Source organism: Abrus precatorius, unplaced genomic scaffold, assembly GCF_003935025.1.
Source record: "Abrus precatorius isolate BTA unplaced genomic scaffold, Abrus_2018 Scaffold10, whole genome shotgun sequence".
NCBI classification, from domain to species: Eukaryota; Viridiplantae; Streptophyta; class Magnoliopsida; order Fabales; family Fabaceae; genus Abrus; species Abrus precatorius.
In genome coordinates, this window is record NW_020874292.1 from 8,135,857 (window position 1) to 8,148,229 (window position 12,373).

The 12,373-nt window shown below is 34.9% G+C and overlaps 1 protein-coding gene across 1 annotated transcript; it reads right to left on the reverse strand.

The window, feature by feature from the left end:
- Positions 1-2,207: 2,207 nt before the first annotated feature.
- LOC113866853 (splicing factor SF3a60 homolog) lies at positions 2,208-10,004 on the reverse strand. Its single transcript, XM_027501654.1, has 12 exons — positions 9,778-10,004; positions 9,587-9,700; positions 9,205-9,309; positions 8,678-8,820; positions 8,495-8,591; positions 7,309-7,473; positions 6,986-7,057; positions 6,108-6,266; positions 5,901-5,978; positions 4,677-4,805; positions 4,208-4,354; positions 2,208-3,159 (listed from the first exon to the last, which is right to left on the reverse strand). Exons 1-12 carry the CDS (start codon positions 9,949-9,951, stop codon positions 3,013-3,015), a joined length of 1,530 nt encoding a protein of 509 aa, XP_027357455.1. The 5' UTR covers positions 9,952-10,004; the 3' UTR covers positions 2,208-3,012.
- Between the last annotated feature and the right edge of the window lie 2,369 nt (positions 10,005-12,373).

A 12,373-nucleotide genomic window follows, 5' to 3' on the forward strand; every position in this document is an offset into this window, starting at 1 on the left:
TGCCATATGTGTGCACGGGTGTGCTTACATAGTAAATGTGGGCATGCTTTATATCAACATGACCGTGCTTGAAATCGAGACATGGGCGTGCTGAAAAGAAAGGACTGAGCGTGCTTGCTTCTTAATTGCTTGATTTCTCTTCAATTTGCGCCCTAACTCTCTAAAATTCATGTGAGTCTTCACACATGCCCATCTATAACAATTAGCAGAGTAATTAGTATAAAAACCCCTTCAAAACATAATAAATGCACATGAGCATGTCCAAAAAATGCATCAAAATAGGCGTATCAACCTGCTCATACTTAAGCTTTGCTTGTCCTTAAACAAAAGTCATGACAGAATCAGAAGCAGATAATCTATACACTTTTATCCAAAAACGTTTCTCTCCAAGAAGGATGGAAAAGAACCAAAAAACAATTTACTGAATTCGAGCAATAAAAAAAAGATAGGTAATCAAATTCTTTAGCTCTTGCAGTTTACACACTACTAGGGTACTCCTTTACTTCTCTCTCAGAGTGTTTAATGGGAGAAGGGATTATCACTCAGCTTCTCCAAAAGAAACTGTATTATCATAGGCTTCACTATAAACGGACTTTCTACTAAATAAATTGAATGCAAGTAAGAATCATGAGGTCTTTTTCATGTTATAATATGGCTAAGGGGTTATAATAATTGAGGTAGGATAAATGAAAGAAAAGGACATACAAAGGGATTATAAATATTACAAACGTCCCCTAAGTTTTTAAATGAAGCTCTTTGAGTAATTTTTATTTTTATATGCAAACAATATCTTTATTTCTCTCTTCTTTCATTCATATATAACCTTTATTTATTTTTTTTATTTTTTAAATCTTTTGAAATCACACGTTCTTTCTTTTTGCACATGAGAGATATAGAGGAGAATTTATTAAACAATTCAACAACTCAACTGCTTCATTCATAAACTCAAGGTCATCAAAACATTCTATAAATTTAATGCAAGGAACCAAGAAAATCAGTAAAGCTCAAAGTGGCTAATTAGTTGTATCTTTATATCAAACATATTAAAGACCAAGAAAAAAAAATCTTATTATGTCTTAATTACATTAAAACATGCAATCAAAAAGAGTAATTTCAAGTGGTTATAAGTATGATCGCTTGAAGATTTAAATCCTCTACGAATGTGCTAGAGATCTTGTGCAAAGAAGATGAGAGAATCACGTAGAACTACGGTGTTTAAGTCTGCAGAGCGAGAGAAGAAAAAATAAGACAATTAGTCGCTCCCCTCCATCCTCTTTTATATCCCTTTTTTTGGATCTAAAATCATGTAAAATAAAATGAACTGCGCAGGTTAGCACGGTCGTGCCATATGTGTGTACAAGTGTGCTTACATAGTAAACGTGGACATGCTTTATATCAGCACGATCGTGCTTGAAATCGAGGCATGAGCATGCTGATAAGAAAGGACTAAGCATGCTTGCTTCTTAATTGCCTAATTTCTCTTCAATTGGCGCCCTAAATCTTCCAAATTCCTGTGTCTCCACACATGCCCATATATAACAATTAGCAAAGTAATTAGTGTTAAAATCTCTTTAAAACAATAATAAATGCACTATAAGTATGTCCAAAAAGTACATCAAAATATGAGCTTATAAAAAAACATTCATTTATTTTTCTCACATCTCTCCTAAATTTTATTAATTCATGAACTATTGGTCTATGTCCCTGAATACTTTAACTCTCAAAAATCCTAAGATATTTGTAGTTATTTATTACTATCACAAGCTTCGTCGACAGCGCAAATAAATGACGATCTCAGCATATCTTCAACCAAAGTTCCAAGTCATGCCCATTTCCCAGCTCTTACATCTTGTGGTGAGTACATGGTAACTCAACGTAGATAAGAAAACACTCACTAGATGATCCTAATATTCAACAATATTGATGCGGTGTCAACAGCTCTCAAGTTCTTTTTTATCATTGATGAGATTTTTCTCCCTGAAAGTGATGATAATTTTGTTCCATAATATGACACACATTATACTTAAGTAATCATATAACTCCTCAATTTGTGCAAAAATTGCATATATTAATTTAACTATTTATTTCTTATTTGTGTTAATTTATTACTTTTTCCTTCTTTTTTCTCTAATGACTCGCACGTTAGGAGAACAAGAATAAAGTACAGGATATTAAAGTGAGAGAATAAAATTATTACAATTTCGTTAGACTTGGCAAAGCAATTCAAGGCCTTTCCTCCTTAAAATGTTCGCCGAGAAATGCTAAAATTATACAAAAAGGGAAAAACCATGCTAAGAAACAACGTGTGAAAACGACATTGGAGCGAAAGTAGCATCAACTAAGGAATGCCAGGAGAAATTTTCTATGCTAGTAGACTACCATGGTCTCAACCAGTATGCATTTTTCAAAAAAATTAACTAGAGTCAAACTATGAGTGGCTGTAGTTCCCTGCCACCCAAAAATTTCTCAAATGCCAAAGGTTTACATTGCAGTGGAGAGAGAAAAAACGGATAGAAAATTCAGAATCTTCCACATAGAAGTTATTCAATTAAAATAAAGATTAAAAAAAGGACGATTTATCCCAGTAAAAATGTGATAAGACACGAGCAATCTATCATAAAAAATTAACATGTTCACTAGTCCAATTACACGCTATGAGTGTTCCCTCCAAGGACACTGTTAATGAAAAGTAGATTCCAAACATACCTGCTGCCAAGATCTAAGATAGGCTACTAATACTCAAAAACCTATAATACTATGCAACATCAATGACAATGTTTCTTCTTCCGTCAATTACAAATTCACAATTGCTCAAGAAAGTGTAACGCAAGCCACAAATCATGGCTCCATGTCTATCCCCACTCTTCTCTCTGGTAGTACAATACTGTTTAGATACCAGCTATTCCCCCATGAACTCTGCCGAAAACAAACTGCTTTCATAGACCAGGTGAAAAGAAGAAATTTTCTAGTGATAAGCTATTTGAAAAGAACAATCTTCAAAGTTGAGTGTTCTCATATCAGTCCCTGGCGCTGTAAGTCAGTGTATGTCTTCTTATTATATATGTTGCCTTCTTTGTCTTCATACTCTTCCTCTAGATCTGGGCGCCACTTGTTCACTCCTTGTCTTTGCTGTATCTTCTTCCAAAGATCTTTTGCTTCCTGCAACATTGCATGATAGCATGTAAGACACTATAGATGTCACAGGTGAAAAAAAACATAGATTTGTCAGAATCATCTAGAGTGCCAGCAAATTACTAGGGTATTTTATATTAAGAGCTACTTTTCATCACCAAATTACCATCATCAACATAAAGTTTTCAAATCATCACAAGAATAAAATGACAAGAATCAATATTGGAACATTTAGCAATAACATTATTATAACATTTGATTTTCTAAAAATTAAAAATTACATCTAAGTCAAGCAAATTATGTACACCAGGGGAAGTTTTCAGAGTATACATTTGCAAATGCAGTTTCAAAAATGCCTTGAGCATTTCACATAACCAGAATCTTATTGAGATGTTCAGGTGTTTTCAGAGGGTACATAGAACAATGCAGGACATATTTATAAGTAACAAAATTCTGAGCATTGATAATATTATGATTATACACAAATTATTAGCTCTTTTCCTTGCAGTGAACGTAGCAGTGGACAACCATTGCCGCATATTGCATGCACATCACTAATTATTAATCAAACCCTGAAGTCAGATATATTTTAATTCAGACTTTTTAAGTCATACACCTCAAACTTAATCAATAAATGGGTCTTGCTAACAACTCCCGTAAGGACACTGGTTCAAAAATCAATAAATTAAAAGATTTTATTGAAAATCACAATGGGAGTGCAGTAGTAAGATTAAATATTACACTTTCTCATAAAAAACTTTTGTGCTACATTTCTCATAAAGTATACGAGCAAATTTGAATACTGAATGATAAAGTTATACGCTAACATTTTAAAATGTGCAACATTTCAATTGGTCATAGGCCAAGGAGGAAAAACATAATGTCAATGTAAGCAATTTCAGTTTGTAATCATGAAGTATATATCCAGTAGGATTGAATAACAAAGCAAGAGGTGTGTGCACTTAAACAAACAAGTATGCACAGAAGATGGAAGTAATTTATATTTGTGAAATATGCTACAGACTGTCAGCTATCAGCAAGGGAACAAAAGCATGAAAAAGATAAAAATGCATACCTCAATTGATGTTATTTCATTGAAGTTCTTAGTATTTGGTATACCAAGACATCGCATCCCATGTTGATGGCGCCATTCTTTAAAGTGTCGTTCAAAAGCCCGACGCCCCCAATAACTGTAGTTCCCACATATCTCACATTTAAATTCCTGAAATGTATATTATATTATTTAATTGCCAAAATATTGTGAACCATAAAGAATCCTATAACAAGTCCCTATCCTTTTAAGTCAGTTAACAGATTTATCTAATGTAACATGATACCGTTACTGCCAACAGGTATAGGCAGATGATAACAACATTTCCTTTAAAAGTTTTTCTCTTCTCTTGTGGAGGAGGAATTCTTATAGAGGCCTTAAACAGTTTATGACAACCCTCAAGACTTTCGATAATAACGACATCGACTGCTTGAGATTTTCAATGAGAAAATATAATTCCAGTCTACAAAATTTAATGGAAAATAAATAATACCTGACCCAGACCATGTAGCTTATACAGCCAATAAGGTATAGGCTTCCCATCCCACCCCATCGGCAATTTTAGGGGATTATATATCTGCTGCTCCTCATCTTCGCTTTCTGTGTCCTCTTGTGTCTCTTCCTACAAAGGATCATATAATATAATCACCTATTAAATGAGTCCATATTTGGAAGCAAAGAAGGAATAGATGTAAACAACCAAAATCAGAGAAAAGGTAATGTCAATGGGGGATGAGTGATAGCCTGAAACATCTTTTACTCTGGTTAGTATGGACTATGGACCAAGAAACTTTGAAAACATAGAAAGTTCTAAGCTGTCTGAGAAGATTTTCAAAGACAAAAAAGGGACAAAAGACAATAACTACTACGACTACTCACTAGGTACATTTAGTCAAGCTTCAGAGTTTTAGGCATCTTAAAGTCAACTCAACAATTTTCTCCTCTCAAGCCCAAAATTCTAATCGGGGTGCCATATCATTCTTTTTTTTCCCTTCACCACTCATTAAAGATCCCAGATGATGTAATCTATAACAGCATACTCCTTTCAGAATTCAGAAACAGGGAAGTTATACTCAAGCCAGTACTGGAGACTAGTTTATATAAAGCAAGTAAGTGTCCCATTGGTGGGATAAAAATCAAATTACATTTCTAGATGAATAATTCAAAACATTTCATATGCTTAAATGTTAATTGCAAGCCAGTCATGCCACCCTTATCTCTCAATAGATCAAGAAAACAGGTGCACCTCCTCGACAGCTTAAGCATCAGCTTAGTAATTCATACATTTAGATTAGACTATTATGTTTACAATAAGGATTCATCAACTTCAACAAAGTTGGCCATACATATAAGACCAGTTCAAGTCCACATCACATACAGGTAAAGAAGTTCAAAATAAACCACACATGAAATCATGGAAAAATAATAGTCTCTCAGTATGCTTAGATAGCTTTAGTAAATATTGTTGATGCAATGAAATGGACCAAAGTAATCTCAAAGATCATTCTGAATATAGTCATCATATATATAATTCATATAACTGTGTCAATAATTGCCTTAGACCTTAGTCTCACAGAAAAGCTATCCTCCCAAATTTGCATTTAATGTGTTATATTTATGGCATTCATTTACAAAGCAATAAAACTGTAATTTGAGAAACTATTATTATCATTTATCACAGTAATGCACTAGGGATCCAGAAATTGCTTTGACTCACCTCCTCACGCTCTGCTTCAATTTCCTCGTATGTCAGGGCTTGCTTCTTTACAACATTGTCTTTTGTTCGAGCAATTGTCTGCATAAAGGTCAAAAAACTTATACATCCCAGCAGAACTTTAGATACATTCAATCATGATACAGGCCCAAAATGTCAAAAAGACATCAACGAAACTAAACTAAAGGAAATTAAGCATGATGTGCTAACCTCTTCTAACAAATCACACAGCTTTTTCATTTTGGCTTCCATCAATGCAATTTCCTTAGAATTTCCATCTTCTTGTGGAACTGCTCCAACCCCATTTTTTTCTAAACCACGTGCCCCCTTAGCAAAATGCTTCCTGTCCAACTTTTCAAGAGGTGTGTGCTGCATAAAAACACAACCAGAGAATTTGTTAGGTCAATCTGTCAAGCCAGATTCATTATACTTATACAGATATATAGCCTACACGAAGCAAAGCTACCTTAAAAAAAAATTCAATGAACCAAGTCTTCTTCAAACCAAATAGGAAATCAGGGGTCAAAGTATTTTAAGTCAATTTTGATATACACGGTAGAGTGGAAATGTCGCTTGTGAAATAGTTAATGCATTGATGCTTTCATAGGATTCAAAATCTATGAGGTAATGAATAAGCTGAACAAATTCTGAATTTCAAGTACTTTAATAATAAATAGAATCAGGGAAGCATAAAATTATAAATTATGCCATGTGCCAATTATCTATACATTAGCTAGTTTTCCAGGAAAATTAATAGCCAAGGAGGGACCAGAGCCATAGGCCAATGTAAGTTAAAAATATCTTAATTAGCAATAGCCAGTAGAACTGTCAATTCGGGCCCTGCCCAGTAGGTATCAGATTCTGACTCTGATAAAAGAAGCTCCTGTCCCGATCTTTGGATTTATGACAACCAACTTGGAACACAAAATTAAAAAAAATAAGTGAATTAGTATCTCTCATGAGACTTCTTTTGAATTGTGAGATACTATAGCAAAAATAATCCCTACATTCCTATTTCCTTCCAAAGAAAAACTATAAAACAAAAAGAGAAAGTGTGTCTGTACACTACGTAAAAGGGTAAAAATCACCTTTGTGAGGAAAAGCCTCTCTGCCCGTTGCTGAACAGTACCACCACTCTTAAGCCCCAATGCAGCAAGTGCCTATCACATCAAATAGCAGCGCAGAAAAAGAAAATAATCACAAAAGAAGTTTTACTCAAATAAATGACTGGCTAGAAAAGATATTTAATCTTTGTAACTTCATGAATATTGAAACTCAACATATTAAGTTTACAAAAAAGTGATGATGAATCCTTGTACATCACCACCTACATTGTTAATGGAAAATAAGTGCAAGCACAGGTGCACACACTGCACACATACATACACTCATTCATAGTCCTCAATTTTACCTCCTTTAACCTTTCAGGACCCACTTCCATCAGCTCTTCAACTGTACTATAATAATCCAGATCAATCGTAGTGTGTTGAGTGGGTACATGTCCATTCTCCTGATTGTCATTCTCCCATCCCAGCACCATTCCAGCAGCCCAATTTTCTTCAAATTCAGTCGTTACCTGCCAAACTTATATCAGATTCTCCCTCCCAAAAAAATACAAGTGAAAATAATGCACAAGGATGGAAATCAAGATTAACTATAAAAAATTCTTGCACATCTTTTATGATGCAATATAAACTCAACATTGCTACAGCCAAGAAACAGAGGAACAGACTTGAAACATGAAACAGGAATTATTGAAGATAACTGTTAAAACCTAAAAGTTCATTCTTAGCCAAAGGTTGTCAAGCATTTCAGCATAGAAAAATATAAAATATTAAAATCATAAATTCCATTCTAAAGCTGAAGTCTACTGAAAATAGGACAGCGTCTAATATCCATGGGATTTCAGCTTTAGTTAAAAAATATTTACTTGCATCAAGAATGCTATAGAAAATGGGATCATGTGAAAGAGAAAAAGTCTAAATTTCTTTATAAATACAACAACAATAACAGCCAGGCTTTTTTCCACTAGGTGAAATTGCCTACATGGATCAAACAATGCCATAATATTTTGATATAAATCATTTCAATAGACAAACTATTGACATCTATATCCTTCTTAATTGTCTTGCTTATAGTTTTTCTTTTCTTTCCTCTATCCCTATCTCCAGGGATTGGGTTACCCTGCCCAAACCACCAAAGGTGTATTTTTACCACCTTTTGTATGATAGTTACAACCCTGGCTTTTTCTTTATAAAGACCAAAATAGAACAATTGATTACTGCCTTTTCATAGGGGAAAAATTTATGGTAACAGAACGTTTAAAATGTTGAATAAATTGGCACAACAATTATAAGCATACATACAAACACTTTGACATCCCAAATATAACACTGGACTGGATTTCATTAAAACAAAATTATTAGTAATAAAAACTTATCCAAATTATTCACAGCATAGATCAATTAAGTTTCTATTCCAGCATTTTCAGAATTATGAAATGATAAAAAAAAAAAAAAACTATCCCTACCATGTGGCTCAAAACTATGTGAAAAAATGCTACAAGTTCAAAACATTGGTAGGATACAACTAATCACCTTTAAGAAAATTCGATCAAGATCTTGCAGGGGTTCTGTCCGCTGGAAAAAGTATAGCAGATACTCCAGAAGATTTTCCATATATTCCCAGTACTGTCTGTAGAGATTGAACAGAAAAAAACTTAGAAGCCTGTACAAATTCCATACAAAACTAGGATGCACCTAAATGAGAAAACAACTCACCTGGTCATTTTCATTTTGCGAGGAATCTTATCTGTGTCCGGGAAAACATCAAGGTATGCAGAATACTCAATTGGCTTGCCAAATTTAGAATTGATATAGTGATAGTATAATTCATGCATGTCTAAGTAACGACCAAAAGCTTCCTGGAAGGGAATTTTCACAGAATCAGTGATCAGAAAAGGCTGCAGGAGCAGAAATTATCGGTACTGGAAATGTGACATTGCCTCTCCTAACAGTATATTAGGTTAGATCTCATCTTGCAAACTTAATGTGCTGATTGTTTCCATAAAACTTTACCTCAGACACACAAGCTCTTCTCTGCTTTCACATTTAAACATTTACTCATGTACAAAACCAATTGTGTAAATCAAAATTTCCTACAGAACTCAATTTCTTACAGAATTCAGTTCCCACATGCTAAGCCCAGTTAAATTTCACTAAAAGCAAACAGCATGTTATATATTTTCATGTTCACCAGAGCATTGCTGATTACACACAAGGAGAGAGAGAGAGAGAGAGACAAAGACCTCTCCACTAAACTCAATTTGAGGCTCCTCTTTAAGAAGTACTTCATAATCGTCATTAGCATCAACAACACGTGCAGCTGGGTGCTTCCTATGATACTCTCGTATCTGCAATAACACAAATTAAGTAATCCGTCACACATACACGAGTAACAACAATCAAACATCTGCAAGAACTCAGCTCCACCATATCTAAACATTTATTTCCTAACACAACCTAGCCAGCTTAAATCTCTAATTCTCCTTCCAGCTCCACAAATAAACCATGAATCTGCAGGAGTATAGATTTAAACAAGGAACACTTTCTATCCTCCAAACTCCTGCTTGATGCTTCAACCCTTGAAATTGAAAAATACAAGACAAAAGTTTAAGCAAGAGAAAAGACCTCTTTGAGCCTATCATAAAAAGCACTGAAAACGTTAATTCCGGTGGCAGTTTGTCCTCCGAGTGCAGCAATCTCATCCTTCCTAGCATTGTCGTTATCTTCATATATCTCAATCTGAAACAAAGAGAAGCAAAGTAGGTTAGAAGAACGTGAATATGAAAAAAGAAGGAAAACCTAATAAGAAAACTTACAAGCTTTTGAGTGGTGGAGGAAATGGTGTCGATCATGTTGCGTACACGGTGACTCTGATACAAACGCTCCTTGTTGGAGACCGGTTCATTCTGAAGGTCCTTCACTATCAGCCGCTCCAACCGCTCCACCTCCTCGTGCGCTCCCCGCGTCACTTCCAGCACCGTCGACGACATTCTCACTTTCTCTCTCTTTCCCCTCTCTCACAGGCTCAAATCTAAACCGCTCCAAGCAAAACAAAGCCCAATACTTTCAAATTTTTAACATTCCTGTTGGACCTCTGAACACCAGCCCAATGAACTCTCTACGTCAACAGGGCTTGGAGACTATATAATTTGCTTGGCCCAAAACACATTTTATTTAAGTGTGTCAAAAAGGAAAAAGAAAATTGATGTACTGTGTACTACTGGTTGTTGGCCGTTAGGTGTACTATTCTGTCTGTACCTATTGTATATATTAATTTAAATCGTATCTATTTTTTGTTTTTGTAATTTTATATGATATTTTAAAATAATATATATATTAAAATAGGAAATTTTATAAAAAATTATAAAAATATGAGAATTAAAAATAACAAATTTTTGTACAAATATGAAGATTCGGAGTTAAAATAATTTAAAGTACTAAAAACTGTTATTGACAATTTTTGAAAATTTCTCATATTCTTATAATTTTTTCAAAATTTTATATATTTGTATGAAAAAATTGATATAAAAAACCTATATTTTATTGAAACATATGTACTCACGCATTAAAAGAATTTTTTTTAATAATGAAATTAATTTTTTCACCTATAAACCAAGAAGCTTTTTACATGTTAGTGGAACCTTTCACCTAACAGGCTAACACCAAACTTCAACCCAACACCAAACTTTCAACTTACCTGCACGTTTGCCGTAAGCACACAAAGTACACCTCCCCGTGAAGATAGAACTGTGTCAATAAATACTAGTTATTTTCTCATTGCATCCATTATTTTTTTCGTTGCACCGTCCAGAACACACACAGCAGTGGTTAATGCTCCAAATTTGATGCTGATTTCAGTTTCCAAAGTTGGCTTAGACGTCTCACTAATCCAGTCTCTTACCCAAGCACTTCCTCAGATGCGTACTCCTCCTCACACCAGTCCACCGTAGTACTCTCCTCAACAGGGTCTCTTTATACGAGAAGTTCCAGGTCTCCCCTCCTCGGCCCTCCACAAACACACCCCAGAACCAGCGCCCCTTTCGCACCTTTTTGAGTTTTTTTGGGTGTAGCTCGTCGTCCAGGTGCATTTGATTTTACCCAGAACTTCTGTCCATGAATGATATGGCTTCAAAAGCCACTGTGAGAAAAGTTTCCTGGCTTAGGGAACAATAAATCTCTTTTTTGTGTGTGCTCTTGTTTTGGCGCGCGATTGAGCCAACCGCAGACTTGAGGTGTGCGTAACATTTAAGTTTTTATCTTATATCGTGAGAAACAGAGAAACGCTCAAAAAAATATTTTTATTTTGCAATGAATTATTATATTCAGCTGTGTGTACCGGATAAATGTTTGCGCTTATCATTCGGTCATTAGTTGCAAATTTCGACGTAATCACTATCATTTTTAGTGATCATTTAGGATCTTAGCAGTGGTTACCCCGAGATTTTGCGGCCAATGACTGAATTATGAGCGGAACACCAGTCTAATAATTATTACCCACGGCTGTTCAATATAATAATTCATGTTTGAAGTTTCCACTGCCTAATGAGAAAGGACACACACTTGTACGTGTTTATATCAAGGTAAGCAAAGAAAACGGGACCAACATATTACAGGATTCCACCCTAGTTTCTATCTCATTAATGCATCAAGGTTAAATTAAACATGAAGCTATTTAAAAGTGTTCAAAAACTAGCTTAGAGAAAAAAGAGGCACGGGAAGAAAGAAAGAAAGAAAGAAAGAAAAAGACCTCATGATTTGTCGAAAACTCGATTGGACTTGGAAGGTTCTTAACAGCTGCTATGCCATTGCTGTCTCCAAGCCGTGTCGATGCTGGATCAAGTTTGCCATTAATCGATATTGTGTGTCTTGAGTCTGGCTATATATATGTATAAAATAATGAATCTGGCTTGACAGAATGACTTAACAAATTTTCTCTAGTTGTGTTCTCTATGCAGCACCCACCTCTTGAAAAGTTGGACAGGAAGCATTTTGCTGAGGGGGCACGTGGTTTTAAAAGGCGGGGTTGGAGCAGTTCCACAAGAAGATGGAAATTCTAAGGAAATTGCATTGATGGAAGCCAAAATGAAAAGGCTGTGTGATTTTTTAGAAGAGGTTAGCAGATCATGCTTAATTTCCTTTAGTTTAGTTTCGTTGATGTCTTTTTGTCATTTTGGACATGTATAATGATTGAATGTGTCTAAAGTTCTGCCGGGATGTATAAGTTTTTTGACCTTTATGCAGACGATTGCTCCAAAAAAAGACAATGTTGTAAAGAAGCAAGCCCTGACATACGAGGAAATTGAAGCAGAGCGTGAGTTGAGTCAAAGCAATGTAAGGCTTCTAAAAAATTTAGCGATCCATAGTGCATTACTGTGATAAATGATGCAATAGAGAAAACGGGCATACAACACG

What these genes read in the sequence shown, in the direction of transcription:
- LOC113866853 (XM_027501654.1), bottom strand. Translation starts at nt 9,951, where the DNA reads ATGTCGTCGACGGTGCTGGAAGTGACGCGGGGAGCGCACGAGGAGGTG. An exon ending in AAATTGAGTTTAGTGGAGAG is followed by an intron (nt 8,821 to 9,204) that starts GTCTTTGTCTCT and finishes ATTCCCTTCCAG; the next exon opens with GAAGCTTTTGGTCGTTACTT. An exon ending in TTGAAGCAGAGCGTGAGGAG is followed by an intron (nt 4,806 to 5,900) that starts GTGAGTCAAAGC and finishes GATCCTTTGTAG; the next exon opens with GAAGAGACACAAGAGGACAC.